At 54.8% G+C, this 22,799-nt stretch overlaps 1 protein-coding gene across 1 annotated transcript in view; it reads left to right on the top strand.

Annotated features, from left to right (window-relative positions):
- The first annotated feature begins 15,815 nt into the window (after positions 1 to 15,815).
- The window catches only part of LOC102995058 (BAH and coiled-coil domain-containing protein 1), a 61,887-nt gene continuing 54,903 nt past the window's right edge, over positions 15,816 to 22,799 (top strand). The window contains exons 1-5 of the mRNA XM_055089805.1: positions 15,816 to 15,990; positions 17,993 to 18,163; positions 18,360 to 18,812; positions 19,365 to 19,496; positions 22,617 to 22,778. Coding sequence (XP_054945780.1) covers positions 15,816 to 15,990; positions 17,993 to 18,163; positions 18,360 to 18,812; positions 19,365 to 19,496; positions 22,617 to 22,778 — 1,093 coding nt within the window. The remainder of the gene's footprint in view (positions 15,991 to 17,992; positions 18,164 to 18,359; positions 18,813 to 19,364; positions 19,497 to 22,616; positions 22,779 to 22,799) is intronic.

Below are 22,799 nucleotides of genomic sequence, written 5' to 3'. Positions count from 1 at the left end.
AAGTGGGGCTGCTCCAGCGGCTGGCCTCCTGCTGGCCTACTCTGCCCCGCGCCCCCTTCCTGCTGTTGTGCGCCCCCACCTCAGGTCTCAGTGTTCAACCAAGACGCTCAGAGTCTCACCACCGTCCTCTCTGGCCAAAAAAAAGTCTAGAGACTCTTGGGCACTTTTTTCTTTGGCTCCCTGAGAAAGGCTTGGGAGAAAACGCTGCAGCTTGATGTGACCACAAACACGTGGGTGGAGGCTGCGATGCGGGGTCCAGGCCTGATGTGTGAAGTTAGTGGTTATAGAGCAGCTCCTTACTGCTGACTCCTGAATTTGTTGACACGTCACCGAGGGAAAAGGGAAGGGCCCTGGTCAAGATTTCTGTTGTCCGATGTCCTGCTCCAGCACAGACAAAGCTCACTGTCCTCAGATATCGAGTGGGCCATGCATGCCCTCCAGGTAGCGACCCCCAGGCCCCACACTCCAGGCTCCCAGCTTCCCCACGCAACCAGGACAGGCCCTGCTCGGTCACTCGCTGGGCAGCAGGTGGGGTGGTGTAAGATGATCTGGCCCAGAATCCCCCGCTGGCCGCCCGGACGCTCCGTGAGGAGTCGTAACAGCGTTGTGGACCCAGCATGGGGCGGGCAGTGCTGTTAGCCTCACCTCACTGGCGAGGAAGCTGAGGTACAGAGAGGAGGGGACTTGCCTGAGGCGCCTGGCCCGACGCTGTCAGATCGGACACCCCAAGGGTCCTTGTGGGCACAGAAGGCTGTGCCCCGCTCCTCGCTGCTGTCCGGCGGCACGCGTAGATGCGCCTTAGTGGCAAGGCTCCTCACCCTGCTCGCTGGAAGCTCACCCCTCCCTGTCACTCTTGTTCCCAGTGGAGACAATCCTGGGCCTCACGGGCGCCACGATGGGAAGCCTCATCTGCTTCATCTGCCCAGCGCTGATCTACAAGAAGATTCACAAGAACTCCCTCTCTTCCCAGGTGCGTGCTGCGCAGTGCTCTCAGCCCCACTCAGGGCGGGTCTGGGTCGGGGAGAGCAGGAGGTGGTGTTCTCTGAAGTTCCCGTGAACTCATTGTGTTTCTTAGCACAAAAGGATCATGGTCCTGTAGGTCTGAGAAACGTGGGGTTAAGCCAAGGTGAGCAGCCTCGCACCGCAGGGCCGCCGAGCCGAGCTGCTGACCACGCTTATCTGAGCGTTGAGTGCTGAACCGCTTCTCCCTGCCTGTCTGTACGGTGACCGGATTATCTGTGTGTGCCACATGCGCACGTCCCCATCTCCATCCCCTCCTGAGGACACCCGCACTGTCTCACTGGGGACTGTCTCGTTGGTGTCACCTCTCCAGTCTTTCACTGTTACAGACAATGCCATGGTGACTATCTGTGCCCACGAGCGTTTCTATATATTTGAGAAAGTACCTATAGGAAGCTCTCGGGGCCCCGGGATCCCTATGTCAGGAGTGGGCGCTTTCCCCCAAGGGCCCGTGTGCAGGTCAGCGCTGTTGCTTAGCAGCCAAGCTCTGCCTCTCCCCTCCGTCAGCCTGAGGGTGGTGGCAAGTCTTGGCTGCCCTGGAGTGAAGGTGAGCGTTTCTCTTTCCGTGAACTGTCTGTGCTTTTTGCTCACCTTTAATGGAGTTGTTGAGCTTTTTCTTATCGGTTGATTTTGGTAAATTTTTTAGGAGCATAGTATACATATGGCAAAACACATAATTCTCATGTACAGCTTGATACATGTCGGCTAAGTTCCACACCTGGAACCACCTCCAGGCCAGATACAGAACATTCCAGCACTCGAAGCTTCCCTGGGGCGCCCCGCAGTCTTTCCTCCACTAAGGTTACTGCCTGTCTGTCTTCTAACATTTTGGAATAATTTTGCCTGCCTTTCAAGTTAGTACAAATGGAGTCTCACAGGAAGTGTCGGCGTGTGTCTAGCCTCCTTACTCAGCATCATGTCTGAGTTCCCCCGCGTTACTGCCGGGGTGGCCAGGGGTGGTTTGCCCGTCTTCCCTGCCATGTGATTCTCCACTGTAGAAATCCAGTCACCCAGAGCAGAGTGTCCTGGACGGGCTGCTCTGCACGTCTCTCCTGGTGCAGCGTGTGTGCACTTTTGTTGGTTATTCACCTAGGTGCGGAATTGTTGGGACCTGAAGTTATGTCTGTCCAATTTTAGTAGATTTTGCCAGACTTTTTCCAGCTTTCCAAAGTGGTCCTCAGGCACCATATTGGAATTTTAGTTGTTTTAACATCTACTGTCCCTTTTTCAGATCCTAGCCCTTCCGATGGACGTGTAGCAGTACCTCATTTGGGTTTTAATTTGTAATTTCCAGGTGACTGTTGAGCACCTTTTCATACTCTTGTTAGCCGTGTGGGTGTCTTCTTTGTGAAGGCCTTTCAAGTCTTGCCCATTTTTTAACTATTGGGTTGTTTTTTTCTTACTGATTTGTAGAGGTTTGTAAAAGATTCTAGATATAAGACTTCTTTCAGAAGTATATATTACAAATGTCTTGTCTCACTCTTGGGTGCCTTTTCACTTTCTTAACGACACCTTCTGATCTACAGATGTTCGTAATTTCAGTGTAGTTCAGTTTTTTGAGTTTTTCTTTTGCTGTGTGCTTTTTATGTACTACTTAGGAAATTTTTGCTTATCCCCAGGTCCTGAAGACAGTCTACTCTGTCATACTGTAGAAGCCTTGTATTTTCTCTTTCACATTTAGATCTACTTCCCAGCTGGAACGCTTGGTGTGTGGCAGGGGTCAGGGGTCGTGTTCTGCGTGCCTCTGCAGTTGAGCAGCAACCCCTTGCCCCAGCGTTGCTGCGGCAACATTGTCATCAGTCACCTGTGTACATGTGAGGCTGGGAACTCCCATTCACTGGTCTGTCGGTCTCTCCCACACTAGCGCTACCCTGTGTTGGTTGCTGAGGCTTTGTAGGGAGTTTTGATGCTGGCTGCTTTAAAGATGGCCTTTCCTATTGTTGGCTCTTTGCATTTCCAACTCAATTTTATTTTTTTTAATTTTTGAAATTTTTTGACCGCACCACGCAGCACGTGGGATCTTAGTTCCCTGACCAGGGATGGAACCCGTGCCCTCTGCAGTGGAAGTGCGGAGTCTTAACCGCCGGACTGCCAGGGACACCCCCCAAGTCAGTTTTAGAAGTGGCTTCTCAGCTGTTGGCATTTGACTGGGATTGCATCAAACTATAGATTGAAGATTTGACATCATCATTCACTTTGCAACTTTTCCTAATTTCCATCCTTATTTCTTCTTTCACCACTGGCTTCTTTATTTATTTATTATTATCTTTTTGTGGTACGTGGGCCTCTCACTGTTGTGGCCTCTCCCGTTGTGGAGCACAGGCTCCGGACGCGCAGGCTCAGCAGCCATGGCTCACGGGCCCAGCCGCTCTGCGGCATGTGGGGTCTTCCCGGTCTGGGGCACGAACCCGCGTGCCCCGCATCGGCAGGCAGACTCCCAACCACTGCGCCACCAGGGAAGCCCTATTTATGTATTTTTAAAGCTAATAATATAAAATTTTAACTTTTTCTCTAACATCAAAGTCGCAAACAGAAAAAAACACTGTAACGAGTTGTGAGAGAGACCACAGAAGAAAGGGAAAACATTTTAGTACTTTTAATGGTACCATTTACCTGATTTTTGGATAAAAGGCCACACATCTTCATTTTGCACTGGGTCCTACATATTAGGTTATATTAGCTCTGCTCTTGACTGCTCTGCTCCTTCTGAGGCAAATTTCAAACCTTTCCTTATCGGAACCCCCTTCTGTCTACAGCCCTTTGGGGACTCTAGCTGATTGTCACCAGTAGCTTCTTTAGATTTCCAAACTTTGGGGGATTTTCCAGGACTCTTATTGATTTCGAGCACAGTCCCGATGTGATTTGAGAACACAAGCTGAAGAACTTCAGTCCTTTGACATTTGTTGGGGCCCAGCAGATGGTCTATTCTAATGGCTGTTTAGGTGGCTGTAGAGTCTGCAGTTGTTGGATGCAGTATGCATCCAAAGTGTGGTTAAGTTGAGTTTAGTAACTGTGATTTTTAGATTTTACATATTCTTACTGATTTTTTAATCTCCTTGTCTATCAGTTATGAAAAAGGTATGACAGTTCCCACTTTAATTATAGGCTTACTTGTCTTGTTATATCAATTTTTGCTTTTTGTTTTGAAGCTATGTTATTAGGAGCGTACAGTTTTAAAATGGCTATATCTTATTAAACTGACCCTTTTTGTTGTGAAATGTCCCTTTTTATCTTTGGAAATGCTTCTCTCCTTAATGGCAGCCCTGTCTGATACAGTGTAGCTAATCCAGCTTTATTTGGGGTTTATGTTTGCACAATATTGTTTTTATTATCCTTTCTCTTTTGATCTCTCTATGCCTTTATATTTAAGGTATGTCTCAGGTAAGAGCATTTAGTTGGCTTTTGTTTTGTTTTGTTTTGATCCATCCTGATAATAGGAGTATTTAAGACTATTTACAGTTAATAAAATTACTGATTTGGGGGGATTAAACCTTCCGTCTTACTCTTTGTTTTTTATTTGTCCCATCTGTTCTTTTTTCTGTTTCTTTTTTGCTTGCTGCCTTTTGGATAAATCAAGCATTTTAAGTATTTATTCTCTGTTCTTCTATTAGCTGTTGTACATTTCTGTTCTACTAGTGGTTATACAAGGCAGTTTAATATGAATCCTTGGCCTATTAGAGTTGACCATAAGTTAGTTTTTTTTAACTGCTTCCCAGATGAGGTAACTATCCAATGATATTTTAACTCCATTTACCTTCCTCTGGCCTTCGGTGCTCTTGTTTTTATGTATTTTAATTTTACGTATATTTTAAACACCACAAGACATCATTATTATTGTTCAAATAGTCAGTTTGTTTATATTGATCCTTTGCACCCTCTTGGTTTTCTGAGGCCTGGTCCTGCCCCCTGACATGCTTGGTACTTTGTGTAGGTGTATGTGAGAAATCGTGGAGGCTCTGGATGATGTTGTCCTCTGTCTAGCAGACAGAGGATGGGCAGAAGGCCTGTGTCCACTTGAGGCCAATCTGTTTCAGGTTTGCCCTCACTCCTAGAGTGTAGCCCTTCCTGAGTCTCAATACAATCACCCGCAGATTGCTAAATTCTCTGCTTAGCTTTCATCCTCTTGGCAACTGCTCTCTGCACGACTCTGCCCAGCTGGTGGCTGGCACGTGCCTCAGGGGAGAACTGAACACAGAACGTGGGTGCGTCCTTGGAGGGTTCCTCTTCTCCAGGATTGTAGCCCCTCCGGTTCTGGCTGCTGGGTAGCCCTCACTCCTAATGCCTGGGGCCCAGCCTGTGTGTCTGCAGGCTCCAGGGCTGCTCAGCCGTGCTGACTGGGAAAAGCCTGGCCTGGTGGCCCCTCAGTGCTTATCTGTTCTCTGGAGTCTCTTGCCTCTCAAGTCTTAGCTGCTGAGGTTGTTCACCAGTCTTCAATTGGGGATTTTGGTGAGTTTTAGGAACTCCTTATAATATGAGGAAATTGGCCCATTGCCTGCCAAATTGCAAATGTTTTTCCCAGTTTGTGAAGTACCAGTGTTTTAGTCTATCAGACTCTTTGTAGGAGAGAAAAAAGTCATTGTTAAAATGACCCTCCCACTCCAGTATTACTTTAAGGAATTCGTCCCTCAGTTCTTTTAGTAATTCCATGATTTCATTTTTCCATTTAAATCTTTGACCCATCGGTATTCTATTTTGGTGTAAGAAACAAAGTAGGTATCCTCAGTTTTTCTAGATGGCTTTCTAGTTGTCAGAATACTGTTTGTCCATCAGTGATATGAAATGTTACTGCTCCTGTATATTAAGTTCTTGTATGTATTTGGGCTCATTTGGGACTTGTATTTTAATTTCCTGGATGTCCCATCCAGTGACGTGGCCGTCCACGCTGTTTTAATTACCCGACCTTGTGATGGTGCTCCCTTGTTGTGTGGCTCTGAAAACGTTTTAATTCTAATCTCTTTTCTTTCATTAATGACATTTCTGGATGTTCTTGCTTGCTTACTTTTTTTTCTTTTTTCTTTTTTGGCTGTGCCGTGTGGCTTGCGGGATCTTAGTTCCCCGACCAGGGATTGAACCCAGGTCACGGCAGTGAAAGCCCAGAATCCTAACCACTAGGCCACCAGGGAACTCCCTGTTTACTTTCTGTGTGAGTGTTTCAGTCAGCTGATCTGACTCTTAGCAAAAATAAATCCACCTTTTTGGTTTTGGTCTAATTGGAATTCATTGAAGCTGTAGATAAATTTGGAAAGAATCATTCCCTTGATACTCTGGCTAATCTGCAGAGTGTATTTGTGAGCCTCCCAGTGTGATAATGGGGCGTGGTGTTCAGTCGTCACAGCTGCACTCAGCCCCCCTTCCCCGTCTCCGTCTGCTGGACCAGCATCCCTCTGCTACATGTGCCTGTGATACCGGGACCTCTCCTTCCTCTGGCTTTTCTGACTGTTTGTACGTGGGGAGGCTATAGATTCTCATATATTAACTTTTTTTACCCTCTGACCTTACAGCATCTCTTGTTAATTTCACCTCCCCCTTTCCAGTTGTTTCTCTCTCATCTGTGTCGTCCTACACCTCTCGCCGTGGCGCTGGCGGGGGTGGGGGCGGCGCAGCTAGTCGTCTTCCCAACTCAGCTGGGACAGCTTCCAGTGTTGAACTGTTGAGCGTAATGCTGGTTTTGGCTTCATGTACAGAAATGAACATGCGCGTTCAAACGCCCCCACGTTGTCTGTAGACGTGAACACGTGTAGAATTGCGTTAAAGAGACGTCTATCTGTGCCTGTGTTACTATGGATTTTTAAAACTGGAAAGCATATTAAATTATATTACCTACTTTCTGACCACGTGCAGAGAAGATGGAAAGTTTCCCCTTTGGACTTAGTGTCTGGTTGAGGTACATCGCAGATCAGTCCTAGAATCGACCATCTGACCGTGGCATACCGTTTGTATGCCCTGCTGTTTTATTTCCGAACACGGAGTTTTCATGTTTTGAGGAACATGAGCCTTGCAAGGGGCATGCTCAGAAATGTCGCTGGAGTCTGGTGTGCAGACCTAGGGCCTAGAGGGTACCCACTTGGGGTGTGTCCCTCCTGTCCTGGGAGCCCCGGCTGCTGCTCCCTAGGATGGCACAGACCTGGCGTCAGCCCAAGTCTACTTGCCCCGGATGCCTGAGCGCTGCTGGCACAGAGGTGCTTGTTGCTGGCCCCGGACCTCAGGAAGAGCCAGGGAAGGTGGGGGGCACAGGTGATGGACCCATCACAGCTGTGCCGGAGAAAGGCATGAAAGAGTATTCTGAGAAACGTCCTCAGCAGAATAAGCAGGGACCGCGAAAACACAGTTGGCCCTTAGCAAATCGAAAAGAACCCTTATCTGTCATCACTAGTTCATCCTTCATCTTGAAAATTCGAGAACTCAGAGGGTCTCTCCAGTGGGGCTGAGGCGGAAGGGGTGGGTTTCACCGTCCGGAATTGACGCTGCGGCCGGGAGCCAGCAGGGGGAGCAGGGCAACCTGGGACTCACGGGGGCAGTGGAGCCCTGAGCCGGAGCGGCACCAGCCTCCATAGCTGTCCTCGTGCCAAGCACTGGGGAGCATCGCACGGAGGGCCAGAAGGCGCCGCTGTGCTCCTGAAACGGGGACACAAACACGCACCAGGACCTGTTGGACCTCACCCAGAGTGTGACGCCCTGGCCTCAGGGCTAGGATGCCTGCCATGCCCCAATCACACTGCCCTGAAGACCCAAATTGGGGTGCACGGGACGGGCTCCGGAGCCCCTGCCTCGAGGTGTGGGCTTCGTTTGAATGTCTGCATCTTCAGTCTCACGTGTGAGCAGTGAAAGGGGACACCTTCTTCCCGGCCAGGGCTTGTCTCTGGTTCTGAGTTGGGGACCCCAGCAGATTGGGAGCCTTGGGGTATCGCATCGCACATGGTCCCCAGGCCAAGCCCCTGGTTTTGCCGTATGTACCTGGGCTGAGACCTCAGGATGTGTTTGCGTTTCTCCTGGTGGCTCTGCAACTGGTTAAGAAGAACAGAAGTCAGGGCTGCGTGATCAGACGTCTGGTGCACCCGGCTCGCTCACCAACCTTGTCCCATTTCAAAGCAGCTCTGGACTTGCAGGAAGTTGTACCTGGAAGACGGGTTCTGCAGGCACAGGTGCCCTCCTGTCCCCGTCTTGAGTCCATGACAGCCCTGTACCCCAGCTGGCTCCCCCTGTGTTCCTGATCATTCCATCACTGCTGGCTGGTGTGGTACAGACCTCAGCTGTGGCCCCTTCTTCTGGGAGCAGCGTCTCTTCCTTATCAAGACTTTGGGGGAACTGATGACTGTCCCTGTTCACACATGCACGACATCAGCCTCCCAAACTTCATGGCAGAGCGGCAACCTGGGAGCTCTGGCCTCTTGTGACCCTGGGGCCTCATGGACGCCTCAGGCCTTTGGTGGGGTGGTGGTGGGGGTCTGTGGTCGGTGCATGCTTGTCATGGCTGCCCCAGGGAGTTGGCCAACACCTGTGCCCTTTCCAAAGTCTGGCCCACCTGGAGCTCCTGACACTGCCCTGGGGGCCGTGTTCCCACCCTGGCTCTGGCTGACTCTTGCCTCCTGACACATGCCTGCTTGCAGACTGTGATCTGGTCACTGCATCGCATCACCCATGGACCTAGATTCCCTTGGTGTGAGGCATGGCCCTCCCACGTCCTCACTGATGCCAGCCTGGCATTAATCCTCTGCTCCCCTCAAGCTGGGGCGGCTTTGGCTTCCCTGCCTGGGGGTTTTTGCGGACCTGTGGCATTTCTTCAAAGGAAGGGGTGAGAGTGGAGAGCTGGGACTGTGCCCGGTTACAAAGGCTCTGGCAGGGCCAGCAGGCTGCTCATGCGCAGACAGTGGTCAGCTGGCAAGTACCCCACAAAGCCCAGGGCAGCTTGAGAGCCAGGTGTGTCAGGGGACGAGGGGGGGTTCTCGGCGAAGGGTGGGGTGGAGACTGCTGCCGGGTGGGGGTGTGTGGCTGGGGTATCTTCTTGGACAGGGTGGAGCCAGGGAACACACTTCGCTAGTGGGGTCGTGGGATGTCTGGGCCGGGGGCAGTGGCGGGTGCGTGTGTGACACCAGGAAGAGCTTCCTGGCTCCATGCAGGCTCTTCTTCGTAAATTGAATTTAAGTTGATGCTTTCTTGGTCTTTTTTTGGGAAGCTTGCTGTCTCCCAGCATTGATGGAGTTAATGTATTTTATTTTGTGCGCGATTTGTTTCAAGGCCAGAAAGCCAAGGGTTGAAATAAATCATTCAAAGCCACGGATGAAATGTTGACTTTGGCTTGTCCGTCTCCTGTTCAGGAATGTTCAGTGATGTCCCCGTAAAAAAAACCAACAAAAAACAACCAAGCAGATGTCTTCATCTCTGTGTCAAAACCATTTTAGGGGCTGTCCAAATCAGGGCCTGGAGGGGAATGGGGTTCTGCAGGCTCATTGGGATCCCCACCTGGCGCTGTCCTGGGGGCCCTTCTGGAGCTGTCATCCCCCCCTCTGGCCGGCCACGCAGGCAGAACCACTTTGGCCGTTTGAGTATTTCAGGGCTCTCACTCGGTCTTGTCCTCATCCTGTCAGTACTATGGGGTCCAAGTCGGGACGTGAAGTTCTTTTCGTTGTTTCTCTGGAGAAATACGAGATGCAAGGGATTTAAAGTTTCTTTTTAATTTTTTAAAACTACTTTGGTCGCCTCTGGATACCATTGCTCTTTGAATCTTCCCTTCATGGTGAGTGGGTATAACATGCTACTCTTTGAGCACACAGCTGAAGCTGGGAATCCACACATTTTTAAGAAAATAACTTGGGGTGGGGGGAGAGTCAGGAGCTCTTGACCCCAAGCTGTGTACAGTCTTCTGATGCTGCTCAGACCCCAGGGGCTCAAATCCAACAATATCCCCACGCGCACCTGACTAAGGCCGGCGGGTGGTCAGTGCCGGAGGGGCCTCTCAAGCCCATGGCACTGACCAGGCCTCCCTGAACCATGGCTGACCCCGGAGCACGGCCAGCATTTTGCTTCCATGAGCCCTGAACCAGCTCAGTGTTTCCAGAGTGGCAGCGGTTGAAACAGACGTTCTCCCCAAGGTTCTCCTCATTGGTTGGCACCCACCTTCAGGAGCACAGGTCCTTTCTTCCTGTGGAAAATCTATCTTCTCTAATTGTGCTGGGCCTGGGAAAGTCTCAGTGGTTCTTTTGAACAGATATATTTCAAAGAGTCAATGTGCCTTTCGGAAAAGGTTTGAGTTCTGACTCTGAGAGCACGTGGAGGTGGGTGGTGGGGCCCGCTGGCTCTTCAGGCAGGCCGCCTCGTGCTCCTCTCTGCGGCACCAGGAGTTACGGCTCCTTGGGCAGAGCTGCACGGGCCGGGCCGGGCCTGGAAGGGCAGAACGAGCAGCGTGCACTGCTGTGGCAGCAGAAGTAACATGGAGAGTGTCGGCCCACCGTGTACAGGAGCCGCAGGGGAGACGGAGCTACACAATGTGGGGTTCGTGTACTGAGTCACTGAGGGCAGCACTCATGGTCAGCCTGGGGGCCATCACAGGAGGGACCGGGTGGGGACGAGGCCCCTCTGCGAGCAGTAGTGCCGCCAGCTCAGCTCGCTGGGCAGCACCGATGGGCACCGACGGCCAGAGGGGGCGAGGAGCCACCTCCTTCCCAGCCGTCTCCCCGTCTGTGCCCTGCAGCTGCAGGTGTGTCTAGCTTGCTGGGTGATGTTGGGGATAGGTCATTTGTAGCCGGGCACCCAGTGGTCTGGGCCCTCTACTGGGTGAGGGGGTGGGACAAGCAAGGGCCCCCTTCAGGTTAGGCAGATGCCCCAAGATTCTTGCTCTCCAGGCCAGAACCATCAAGGGACCCAACCTCTGCAGCATGAGGCGTGGGGAGGCGTGGCCGCCGGGCTCTCCAGGGTGCCTGGCCGGTGGGCTTGGGTCTCTCCAGCCAGCAGGCCCCTCTGTGTCATACTTGCTGCCCCTGCTGTCTTCAGGCTCCCTCACGGCACCCCCGCCACCCCACCGGCCCCATCGCCAGTGTGAGTCCTGCAGATGCGGCCCATGATTCGGTCACGTTGATCAGTTAGTGACCATCATCTAGTGGTCAGTGTGCTTGGGGCCTCTGTGGGCCGTGCCCCACCCCCCAGGAAGGGCAGGGGCGCAGGGACTGAATGACCCCTTTAGCTCTTGGGGTCTTTGTCTCGTCCAGGTGGTGCTCTGGGTCGGCCTGGGCATCCTGGTGGTCAGCACACACACCACCCTGTCCGTGAGCCAGGAGGCCCCTGTGGACTTGGCAAAGGAAGCCCCAGGCAGCAGACTTGGAGAGGCTGAGGGCGCGATGAAGGCAGAGGCAGCCCAGCTCCCAGGTACGCGGCTCCCAGGTACGCGGCTCCCAGGTATGCGGCTCTCAGGTATGCACACAGGCCTGCAGCCTTCTTGGGGGCACCCCAGCAGCGTCATCTTGGGGTCACGGGGACCCAGGTGGCACTTTCCAGGCTGTCTCACCTGCCCAGTTGCCTCCGTCCTGTTTGGGTGATGGAGGGGGTGGGGGGCCTCCAGGGGGCTGGTGGGTGCGGACACCTGCGTGCAGGGGACAGGCAGATGGCAGGCAGCAGGGCCGAGATCTGAACACCCCCATTCAGAGCGCTAACAGGTGAGTAAACTTGGGGCTGTCGCTCACGTTTGCCTGTTTTGTTTTGAGGATGTAAATTTTAAGCCAGGTTTTCCTGGACAAAGTCAGCTTTGTGCCCCTTAGCTTTGTTTCCTGTTTCACTTTATGTATTACTTGTTGACCTGCCCGTTGATAGAGGGATGGGCCACCCTCCCTCATAAGCTGCAGGCCTGCCTTGGAAGGCCCCCCAGTGCAGTGGCCCCATCGCCCATATGTGGCAGGGCCCATGGAGTGCAGGGTGGTTTCCAAGCGCGGCTTTCTGGGGTACAGCAGGAGCTCCGTTGCGTCTGGGGGGATTGGGAGAGAAGAGGTGTCTTGGAGCCTGTGGCCTTCCCAGGCCTAGATGGGAGGGGTGCGGGGAGGGCTCCCTTCATCTGGCCTCTCGCCTTCTAGGAGCTCCGAGCGGCATCAGGTTCGGGTGCTGGTGGGTGGTGCTGTCTGTGATAACGTTCATTCCAGGGGCTTCTGCCCTGACAATGGCTGGGTTTTGTGTATTCATACTAATGGTGTGTGCGTGTCTGCTTACCTCCCCTGCAAAGAAACCCCTGACTTGGATTGAGATTCCCCAGGCTGCCTGCCTGGCATTCCCCTCTGGGGGAGCAGTGCTGGTTGCTGGTGGATTCCAGGTCCCTTTGAGTGGTGATGGCTAAGAAGCCCAGGGGAGCCCTGGTCTCCTCAGCTACTGTGATTGACAAAAGGAAAGGTCCCAAGGGCTGTCCAGGGAGGCAGGCGTGCTGGGTGCTTGTGGGGCTGGGCTACCCGCCGTCGGAGGTACAGGGCTCTTGGGTGTGTTGCCGTCTCTGTTCCAGCCTTACCTCCTTGTGCTCAGAAAGCCCCTGCAGTGCCAGCACCCCATACCAACTTCCTGCAGAACAGTCTATCCTGGGGCTCTTTTGGGGGAGCCCTGAGCCCGGAGTAGCTGGGCATGCTCTCCTCTGCCTTCCTGGGATGGCGAGGGCCGGCTAGAAGACTCTCCCTTTGGGGGTCCCCTGCAGAGAGGACCCCTGGGAATAGCGGGGCTCAGCAGAGAAGTTAATCAGAGTGGTCAGAAGCTGCCTGGGGGACTTGCCTGGTGGTCCAGTGGTTAAGACTCCTCGCTCCCAATGCAGGGGACCCAGGTTCGATCCCTGGTCAGGGAACTAGATCCCGCATGCTGCAACTAAAAGATCCTACATGCCACAACTAAAGATCCCACATGCCACAACTAAAAGATCCCTCATGCCGCAACGAAGATCCCGCATGCCACAACTAAGACCTGGCGCAGCCAAATAAATAAATAAATATTTAAAAATAAAGAAGAGGGCTTCCCTGGTGGCGCAGTGGTTAAGAATCCGCCTGCCAATGCAGGGGACACGGGCTTGCGCCCTGGTCCAGGAAGATCCCATATGCTGCGGAGCAACTAAGCCCGTGCGCCACAACTTCTGAGCCTGCGCTCTAGAGCCTGTGCTTCGCAACAAGAGAAGCCACTGCAGTGAGAGGCCCGCGCACCACAGCAAAGAGTAGCCCCTGCTTGCTGCAACTAGAGAAAGCCCACACGCAGCAACGAAGACCCAACGCCGCCAAAAATAAATAAATAAATTAAATAAATTTATAAAAAATAAAAATAAGAAGAAGCTGCCTGGGCATCCCACAGCAAGTTGCATGGATTCAGTACTTTGGTTGGGAAAAAAGGCTCCTTGAAGAGGGCGATAGGTGTTGCTCCTCCACCCCTGTTGGCAGCCCCACTAGCCCCTGCTTGCTGCAACTAGAGAAAGCCCACACGCAGCAACGAAGACCCAACGCCGCCAAAAATAAATAAATTAATTAAATAAATTTATAAAAAATAAAAATAAAGAAGAAGAAGCTGCCTGGGCATCCCACAGCAAGTTGCATGGATTCAGTACTTTGGTTGGGAAAAAAGGCTCCTTGAAGAGGGCGATAGGTGTTGCTCCTCCACCCCTGTTGGCAGCCCCACTGGGTCCCTCACCCCCGGGTGTCCTGGCCCTGTGTGCTTTAAGGACACCCCCAGCAGAACTAGACTCGGACACCGGTTTCGCATCTCAGCTGGCTGTGGGCCCGCCCAGTAGGGCTTCTCGGCATCAGTTGACGTAGTCGGCACCGGGCTGCCTGTCCCCACGGCGCTGTGCAGCCTCCGGCCCACGGCCTGCACGAGCAGCTGCATCCTGTCGTGGAGGCGGGCCCCCGGCTCACCTGGAGCTGCCGCGGCCACATCTGGTTTCCATTTCTTCCACAAGTCTGTAACAAACACATGGCCCCTCTTGGAACCACATGCCGTTTGTTTAACTCAGTCTCCGTGTTTCTTGCCCCCGGCCTCCCCGTCATTGATGGGTTGCCTCGTTGAAGCAGAGCTGGGCCCGTGGGGCCTTGGCCACGTGCCCTGCAGACGTCTGCCCGTCAGCGTGTGAGGTGGGTTTACTGGCCTCTTAGATGTTGAAGAGGCCAAAATGGTATGAACTTTCCTTAGAGCCCGAGCTGGCCTTGGGACTGGGGGAGTCCTGCCCTCCTGGGGACATGCGGGACTGGCCACCCCCGGCCTGGCACCCTTAGCAAGTGCAGAGCCCAGGACGCACCTGGTGTGGACGGAAGAGGTGGCCGAGCCCTTTAGGAAAGGCTACAAGGCTGCTCACCTGAGGCTCATGGCCTGCTCGAGGGTCTGGAGGGTGGGTTCAGAGTTGGTGATACTCTCAGCTCCTCCTTTGAATGTGGCCTTGTCCCCTTTCTTCCTCTCCCTCCCAGCCTGCAGCTTCTCTTGGTGTTGGGGGCCGCCTTGCCCACACCCATTATACAGCTCATCCTTTTTCCCATCAGGGACACGGCCTGGCTTCTGCTGGGTGGGAAAGAAGAGGAAGGGCCAGGACGGGGCCTGTGGGCAGCAATCTGTTTGTGTGGGGACACAGGTGACCTGAGCGGGAGCTTGCCCCTCACAAGCTCCTACCTAATTGTTCTTCCGAGGATCGTCCCTTGTGCTGCTGCACCAGCTGCCGGTGCACGCAGACAGGAAAGCGTCCGAACTCCTGCGACAGATGCCGGCATGCCCACGGGGAGGCCCGGCTCCACGCCTGCCTTCTCTCCTTGGTCCCCCGCAGCTCTCCCTGTGCCCTGCAGAGAAGGGGCTATTAACACCGCTGTGCCGAGTGACTTCAGTTTTTCTGCCTGTTTGTCAGGACAGGGCTGTGAGCTCATTTCACCGGTGCTAAGATAACCACACCAGCCGCGGCTGAATCCAGAAGGACTCCTTGGGGGCTGGAGGGGTGCTGCCTCCCATGCCCCCTCCACCTGCTGCCTGTGGGCAGACGTGCCTGTCTGCAGGAGAGCTGTGACGGTGAGCCAGATGGGGCCACCAGGCCACCCGGCTAGGACTTTGGGTCCAGGGGCCCATTGGGATTCCTGCACGTTCAAAAGGGTGTCATAGTCAGTGTTTCTCTTGCTGCCTGTCGAGAAGAGTGGGGGGTAACAGGTAAAACCTTCTCAGGGCAGCAGCCAGGCGGGCACTTCGAAGGTTGTCAGGAAAGTTACTCAAGAGCAGCGTCTGGCCTCTTAAAGTAACGTTGGTGGCTGCTTCTGCTCTCTGCGTGGCCCTGGGGTCCCATGCGTCTCCTGAACTTGGGATTCCCCTCCAGTCAACAGGGACTCCGTCTATGGGACTCAGGTGTGATTTTGAAAGTCACTTTATTTTTGTGCTTGGCAGTCAGAGAGGACTGCTTCCATCTTTACTGATCACAAGATACAGAAAGAGACACCCCTGGACTCAGAATGGGGTCCTGCAGGGGAGAGTCGACAAAGAGGAGCCCCTGGCCCAGACCCTGTCTTCCAAGGTGGAACCAGCCTTGAAGGCAGATTCTCGTTGCCGTGGACAGGCCTACTACTCAGGATGCCGCACCTGCAACCTGACACACACGCCCAGATTTTAGAACTGCAGGTGTCTATGGCCTTTGGTCCTCTGTCTCCCTAAGCCAGTTACAGAATCACCTGGCGTCCGCACTGGACATGGGAAGGAGAGCCTGATGGGTGACCGTCCATCGGCCCCTCTGTCTTGGGAGCTCCTGGCCAGAAGCACCGTCAGGAGGGTCTGAGTGTGGGATGAGGCCGTGCAGGTCCGGTTGCTCCACCGCCCGGCAGAATGAGGCAGGCATGGCGTATGTCGGCGTGGTTTCCACTTTGGGGAGCGGAGGCCATGACCTTGAGGACGAGAGGAGGCCCTTCCAGGCCGAGGCGCCCTCTGCTGGCCACTCCCTGCTGACCCACTGCTGCCTCCGGGAGGAGAAACGGTCCAGGGTCGGCCCGGCAGCCTTCGTCCTTCCCTGGGGTGATGACCGATGACTGCACGGGCGATTTCCTGTCTGCGCCACCGCGGGCGCCTCATTCCAGAGCCTAGCCGCAGGGCAGGCGGAGTGTGGGCTGTTTTTCAGTTGCTAATTGGGAAGTCCTGTGTTAGTTTTACTGTGGCCCAGAGGCATTGCTGGCAAACTGTCCTCATGAGGAGCTCCGTTCCTTTTAGGAAACGCTATGTCCATTGCCGAGGACAGCTGTGAAGTGTCGGAGGCCCGGCCGCTGCAGGCAGGGTGGCCGCGCTGTGCACCCTGTGCCCCTTGCACACCTGAGCCTCCAGGTCGTTCCTTTGCCTGACGACCAACGGATTTTGTTCCCTGCTGAGAACATGACTTGTTCCTATGACATAATGGAGTTTTCTGTTTGGTTGTGTTCTTCCTTCCCTTCCCGGCCCCCTTTCTTCACTTTGTGATCCGCTGGATAGACACCTCTTGATTTTGAGCACAGGGCTCTCTGCGGGCTGGGGATGGGGGTGTTAACTGTGGTGTGGCGAAGATGCCACATGCTTATTAGAATCAGCTGCTTGATTGAACTGTGGAGTCCCAAGTCTGGCTCCTGCCCAGCACGATCCCCCCTCCAGTTTGGACACTAAACCTCAGCTGCTGAAGGTGCCCCCGGCCAGCATGGCAGGTCAGCCTGGTCCCTTCTCCTCCTTTGGGGGAGGGAGCAGGCCCACCTGAACAGGACTGTTGTGAAACCCCCCAGAGGCCCTTTCGGGATTCCGCCTCCTCTTTCGCAGGCAGGCAGCTTGTGCCCTGAATGGGGAAAGCAGTTGCTTCAGGCCTCTGGGATGAAATGATTCTTTTAAAATTTATTTTATTTATTTTATTTTTATTTTATTTTTGCGGTACGCGGGCCTCTCGTGTCCCCTGCATCGGCAGGCGGACTCTCAACCACTGAGCCACCAGGGAAGCCCTATTTTATTTAATTTTATTTTTGGCCGCGTTGGGTCTTCGTTGCTGCGTGCGGGCTTTCTTTAGCTGCCGTGAGCAGGGACCACTCTTCATCGCGGTGCGCGGGCTTCTCATTGCAGCGGCTTCTCGTTGCGGAGCACAGGTTCTAGGTGCACAGGCTTCAGTAATTGTGGCTCGTGGGTTCTAGAGTGCAGGCTCAGTAGTTGTGGCGCACAAGCTTAGTTGCTTCGCGGCATGTAGGATCTTCCCGGACCGGGGCTCAAACCCGTGTCCCCTGCATTGGCAGGCGGATTCTTAACCACTGCGCCACCAGGGAAGCCCCGAAATGATTCTTTTTAAACGTGTTTTTTCCCCAGATAGTTTTTTAGTTTCTGCCACGTTTGCCTAACAGGTAGAAAGTGGTTTTGTTAATGGAGAGAGTTTCCTAATAGGCTCCATTTTGGCCCAGTTCGGCGGGCCATCCTTGTGCACCTCTCCCCGAGGACCCGCGGTGACTGCAGGTGAGCTGTTGGACCTGCTGGAGGCTGAGATGGCTTGTGGGATGCAGGCATGTGTGGGAGGCAAGAGGGTCCAGCTTTGTGGGCTACACCTCTTTCTCACCTTCCTTTTGATAGGAATTTTCACTTCTGCAGCAAGAAGTTGACAGAACTGCAAATCACCCTCCCTCAGGCATTTTCCTTAAGCATCCCTCATCCTCCCCTTCCCCCTTGGCCCACAGCAAGGGGTTGGTTGGGCTTGGGGAGGATGGCTGTCCCCAGGCCTCAAACGGTGGTTTCGTGCTGCCACCTGGTGGTGATGGCCAGGCTTATGCGGGATGTCGCTCTTCTGCACCCAGTTAGGTGTAAATTGCATTTCGACGTATTTTTGTTACGAATACACATGAAAAATGACAGTTTTCTATACTACTTAGCTGCTAATGATTGAACAGGAAAAAAATAACTGCTTAGGCTCTGCCATTCGACTGGGAAATGTGATTACAATCCAGGGAAAAGTGCCCAGTTGCCGTGCTGATTGGCGGCGTGGCCATGTGGAAACACCGCTCAATTATCTGTGCCGTGCTTACAGGCCAGAATCCAATTGTGGACGTGGCCGAGGACAGCCGAGATAAGCCGAAGTTGCCAAATGAGAAAGATGAGATGGAGCAGGCCCAGATTAAGGGCCCCGTGAATGTGCCCCCAAGGGAAGAAGACGCCAAGGAGAAGCAGGAGGAGGCACAGCTGGATCGCCCTGGTCAAGGTTCTGTGACGGCCCGGCTGGGGGTTGGGGGGTGGTGTCCACGGGGGAGGGACCTCAGCTGGACATCAGTTACGTGGTTGGTCGGGAACGAGCTCAGTTCACAGGCCTGGAGAGGGAAGGCCACCCTGGGAGGGAAGGCCAGGCCACCCCCCACCGCACCCCCGCCCACTCCCCCACCTTGGCTGTCTCCTTTCAGGAGTTGCGGTACCTCTGGGCGAGGCCCACCGCCATGAACCCCCAGTCCCTCACGACAAGGTGGTGGTGGACGAAGGTCAAGACCCAGAAGGACTGGAGAAGGAGCATCCGTCCAAACGTGTGGATGAAAGGGCCCTGGGGGGCAAGGGTCAGATGGTGCCACCACTGCTGGATTCAGAACGAGAGAGACCCAGACAGGACCAGGCTTTGGAGGCAGCGGGTGGTCTTCCTAAAGATCCCCAGAACGTTCCAGAAGAAAATGGTCAGCCAGCCGCTGAGCCCCTGAAGGAGGACCTGGGGCTGGGCGACAGGGGTGCGCATCCAGGGCCCCAGGCAGTGCTCCCTGAGGGGCAGGACATCCTGGTGGCAGGTGCAGGGGCCAGAGCAGACGGTGCCCTGCTGCCCGGCCATGCCGTAGGGGCCATGGGCAAGCCCTTGGAGAAGAACGAGCACGGTGGGTGTGGGCTCCTTCCATGTGGGGCCTGGGAGAGGCTGCGGAGGGGGCAGGAGAAGCTGACCATCCTCATTTCTGTCCCACTGCCTTTCTTTTCTCGCAAGATTGGCACGTGCGTGTAGCAGCCCTTCTGCAGCTGTCGGGGGCTTGGCAGCTATTCTGATCAATCTGTCACACACTTGTTTGCCAGACCCGTAAACGTCAGGTGCTGAGCTAGTCCTGTGTGTCTGGGCACACACACGGGGGTGCAGCACAGGCCTGACCGGGTGGGTGGTGCATTGTTAAGTGCCGTCTCAGAGCTGCTGAGGACGGTCCCTGCGTGTTAATTGGCGAGGGTAGTTAACACTGGCTCCCTGCCGCCAGCCTGTGACATGTTAAATATTTTTTATTACCTCCCTGGTACTCATCAGGTTGAGTATACACTGCCACAGGGGAGGGAGGGGCGACGTGGAGAGTGATTTTAGGAAACATCTGCCTGCCTCCTTCTCTTGTCCCTTCTCTACGTTCTTCTGAGTTTCCTGCCAGCCTCCTGTGTTTTTGCCGTGTGTGCAGGTGGGAAGGCTCCGCTCCCGGAGGAGAAGCCAGGCCCGGGGGCAGTGCCACAGGCAGAGCCTCGAGAGCAGAGGACCTTGGAGGGACAGGGCGGGGACCACGCCGGGGACCACGCGGGCAGCAAGCTGGAGGGTAAGGCCTTCACTTTCTCTCTGCATCCTCGGGGGCCTGGAGACACCTGCCCCTTCCTTCCAGAAGCGGAGTGATGTAGGGAAGGAGCCGCGGGTGCCCGTCATCTTGGGGGCCTTTCCAGGGCCCCAGCCTCTGCACTTGCCAGTTTCCTGCTGAGGAAAGATCTTAAATAGCTCCCCTGCCCACTAACAACCTTTTCTGCTCCTTTCTCACCTTCCTAGGAACGTTTTCTATCTCCTTTTTTCCCCCTTTTTAAAAAAACCTCTCACTGTCACATGACTTTCTGTTACCATTTGGATCTCATTTCAAAATAGATATGTTAATATTTCCAACAAGTTGGCCCGGTGTGGGGGCATTAGTGAGGGTGGGAGGGCTGGTGACTCACTGCTGTCTTAGCTCCCCCCCCAACCCTGTGGCAGCGGCTCCCACCCCTTCGTCTTAGCTGGGGCAGGGGTGGGGGAGAGGGGGGGACATTTGTGTCCACCTGCAGTGAAGACCCAGCACCTGTCCCAAAGTGAAAGCTTGTCTTATCTTTTCTCTCCAGTGAACAAAACTTGCTCTGCATCCTCCTCCATACCTTCATGCCCATTTTGGGGTGCTCCCAGCTCTTGGCTTTTGACTGCCCTCCTCGTGGGCCCCCCTGGTTGGGCACTGCCCCTGCATTAGAGGTGGTGGCGGCCGTCCCAGCGAATGATCACCCATCCTGGTTTCTTTGGTCCCCACCCAATCTGAGTCACCGCGGTGTCACCATATTCTGTAGCAGTGTCCACAGAACGGCCCCTGGGTGTTTCATTCTGTGCTCTGGGAGTCTTGGTCTGTGCGTGGGGATGGCGGAACAGCAGACTTGGGTGGGTTTCATGGGATGCTCGTGCCTTGCTGCCCCGTGAGCTGCTTCCCAGCGGATCCTGCAGCCTCGGGATAGCTGGCCCAGAGTACTGCGCAGGGATGCCAGCCGGGCCTCTGCACACCAAGGCTAGGAAGGCAGAGCCAAGGGTCCTGGGGTTTCCTGCAGCTCGGGAGCCGTGGGAATTCCGCATGTTACTTTGTCTTTGGTTTCAGTCTGTTTACTGGTCCCGGTCCTTGTAATCTGTTACCTAAGCCTGTTTGATTCTTTGACTTTTTCTTTTCTGAAAAGAACTTTCATGGTTTCCTATTCTGCCTTTCTCCAAACGCCTCTCAATGGGACGCACAGCTGAAATCAGAAAGATGGTGGCAGGTAGGAGTCGGGAGGAGCATCACAGTGAATGCGTCTGTGGGGGGTTTAAAGATGCAAGAGCAGGTGGTGTGGGCCCCGCATCCAGTAGCGCCTCGCATGGGGCGCATGAGGCAGAGACTGGGAGCCACACACGGTCTGCCCCCCACCCCGGCTCAGCCACAGCCCCTCAGGTGGGGTCCCCCTGATGCCCCAGCCCACTCCCTTCTTGTACAGACACCCTGGTCCCTCTTAGCCCTGCTGGGGCTCCACTGTCACCAGAGGACAGCCAGGTGCAGCCTGTGAGCGCCTGGGCTCCCCCAGAGACGGGGCAGGGCCTGTGTGTGACTTCCACCATGTGCATGGCCTGGTATTAATGTGCTCTGCACGTATGTTAATATCTGTGCAGCTCTCATCCCATCCACGAGCCTGGTCCCCGTGGTCCTGGTGGGCCGGGCAGGAACCCAGAGCCACATGCGGGGCTCTGGCTGGGGGCTCAGTTTGTCACCTCCACTCTGCTTCACGTCTGTCCCATGTTGCTTCTGGCTGGACGTGGCACACTTGCCTCCTCCTCCAGCCTCAGTCCAGGGCTGGTCCTCCGAGGAGCCAGTGAGGCAGGGGGCCTGCTCCTCAGGAACCCTCCCTGGGGACAGGCAGTGTTGGCGGCACGTGGGACCATTAGGTGGTCATGAGCCACGGGCACCCAGGGTGACAGCATGGCCGTGGCCAAGGGAGCTGGTCTAGAACCCTGTGGGATGGCACTGTGCACATCCCTTGTCTAAAGGGGGTGTGCGGAGCCACGAGCCAATCCACGGAACGTGGCCTTTCTCAGGCCGGCATCCTGGTCACCTTTGGGTGTCTGGATGTGTGCCCGGTGGGGAGCAGGGGGCTGGAGCACCTGGGCTGGCCAAGGGGCCTGTCCTCCCTGTGGTCGGCCTCAGCATGTTCTTCATGAGCCTGCCCGCCTGCATGTCCCGGCACCGGCCTCTGCAGGGGAGAAGCCGTGGCAGTCCCTGACAGAAGGCCAACCCCACTCTATTCTGGCGAGTCACAGGTTGCCGTTGGGGAGGACAAGCCAGCACATCTGCATGTGCCCGGCACTCAGGGCCCTCGCTGGGGTGTTAGCTCTCACCACTCACAAAATGTTCTTCTTCCTTTGGATTTGAGCTTTTACATCTGACAGCCTGTACGGTTACATCATCTTTCAAAGCTTCCTGTTTAAAGACATACGTGTTGTAAAAGTTACTTAAACCCAGATTGCTGGCTGTAAAGAACTGACCCAGCGCTGAGGTGTTTGTAGTGCAGTGTGAGCTCTCCGCACCCAAGGTGTCCAGCCTCGGGGCCTCCTCTTGGTCCACAGTCTGTGGGGGGGGCCCTCCTACACACACCTGCTGCAGCCGGCCTGCCCCTAGCTCACCTGGCGCTCCTCCCGTGACAGCTGCAGCCAGCTTCCTGGGGGAGGTGGGGCCAGTGGGAGAACTGTCACAGCCCCCATCTCACTGAGGTCCCAGCTCTTGTCTCTGCTGAAGAGGAAGATGGTTCTGTTTGTTTTTAAAATTCTCACCTTGAAGGAAATTTTCTTAAAGCACTGATGTTCTTTTTTAGAGTAGTTCACGGTTCACGTCACCCAGCCCAGATCACCATCATTGTGGTTATGGCACGTGACCTCTCTTGGCTCTCATAACCCCTGAGCCACTGTGGGAGTGAAGCAGTAGGAAGGGTGTCTGGTCACTGGAGAGAGGCGATGGCTGTGCCCCAGGGTGGCTGGGCGCCAGCTCAGCTGGGTGGAGAGGAACGCCCGGGGGTGGTGTCCTGGGGAGGGGCCCACAGGACACCTTGGCATTGCTGCATGCATCATGTCACCCTCAGCCCAGCAGAGCGCCTTTGCAGCCTTCAGGCTCTGACTGCGTGTGTTTTCCGAACTCCAGAAGCTGGCCAGGCGGAGATGCTGGACCATGCCGTTCTGTTGCAAGTGATTAAGGAACAGCAGGTGCAGCAGAAGCGCCTCCTGGACCAGCAGGAGAAGCTGCTTGCAGTAATCGAAGAGCAGCATAAGGAGATCCACCAGCAGAGGCAGGACGGCCAGGACGGTGAGGACGGCAAGTCTGGGG

The sequence above is a fragment of the Physeter macrocephalus genome, chromosome 14 (genome assembly GCF_002837175.3).
Source record: "Physeter macrocephalus isolate SW-GA chromosome 14, ASM283717v5, whole genome shotgun sequence".
In the NCBI taxonomy this organism is placed as follows: Eukaryota; Metazoa; Chordata; class Mammalia; order Artiodactyla; family Physeteridae; genus Physeter; species Physeter macrocephalus.
This window is presented reverse-complemented; position numbering and strand designations above follow the sequence as displayed.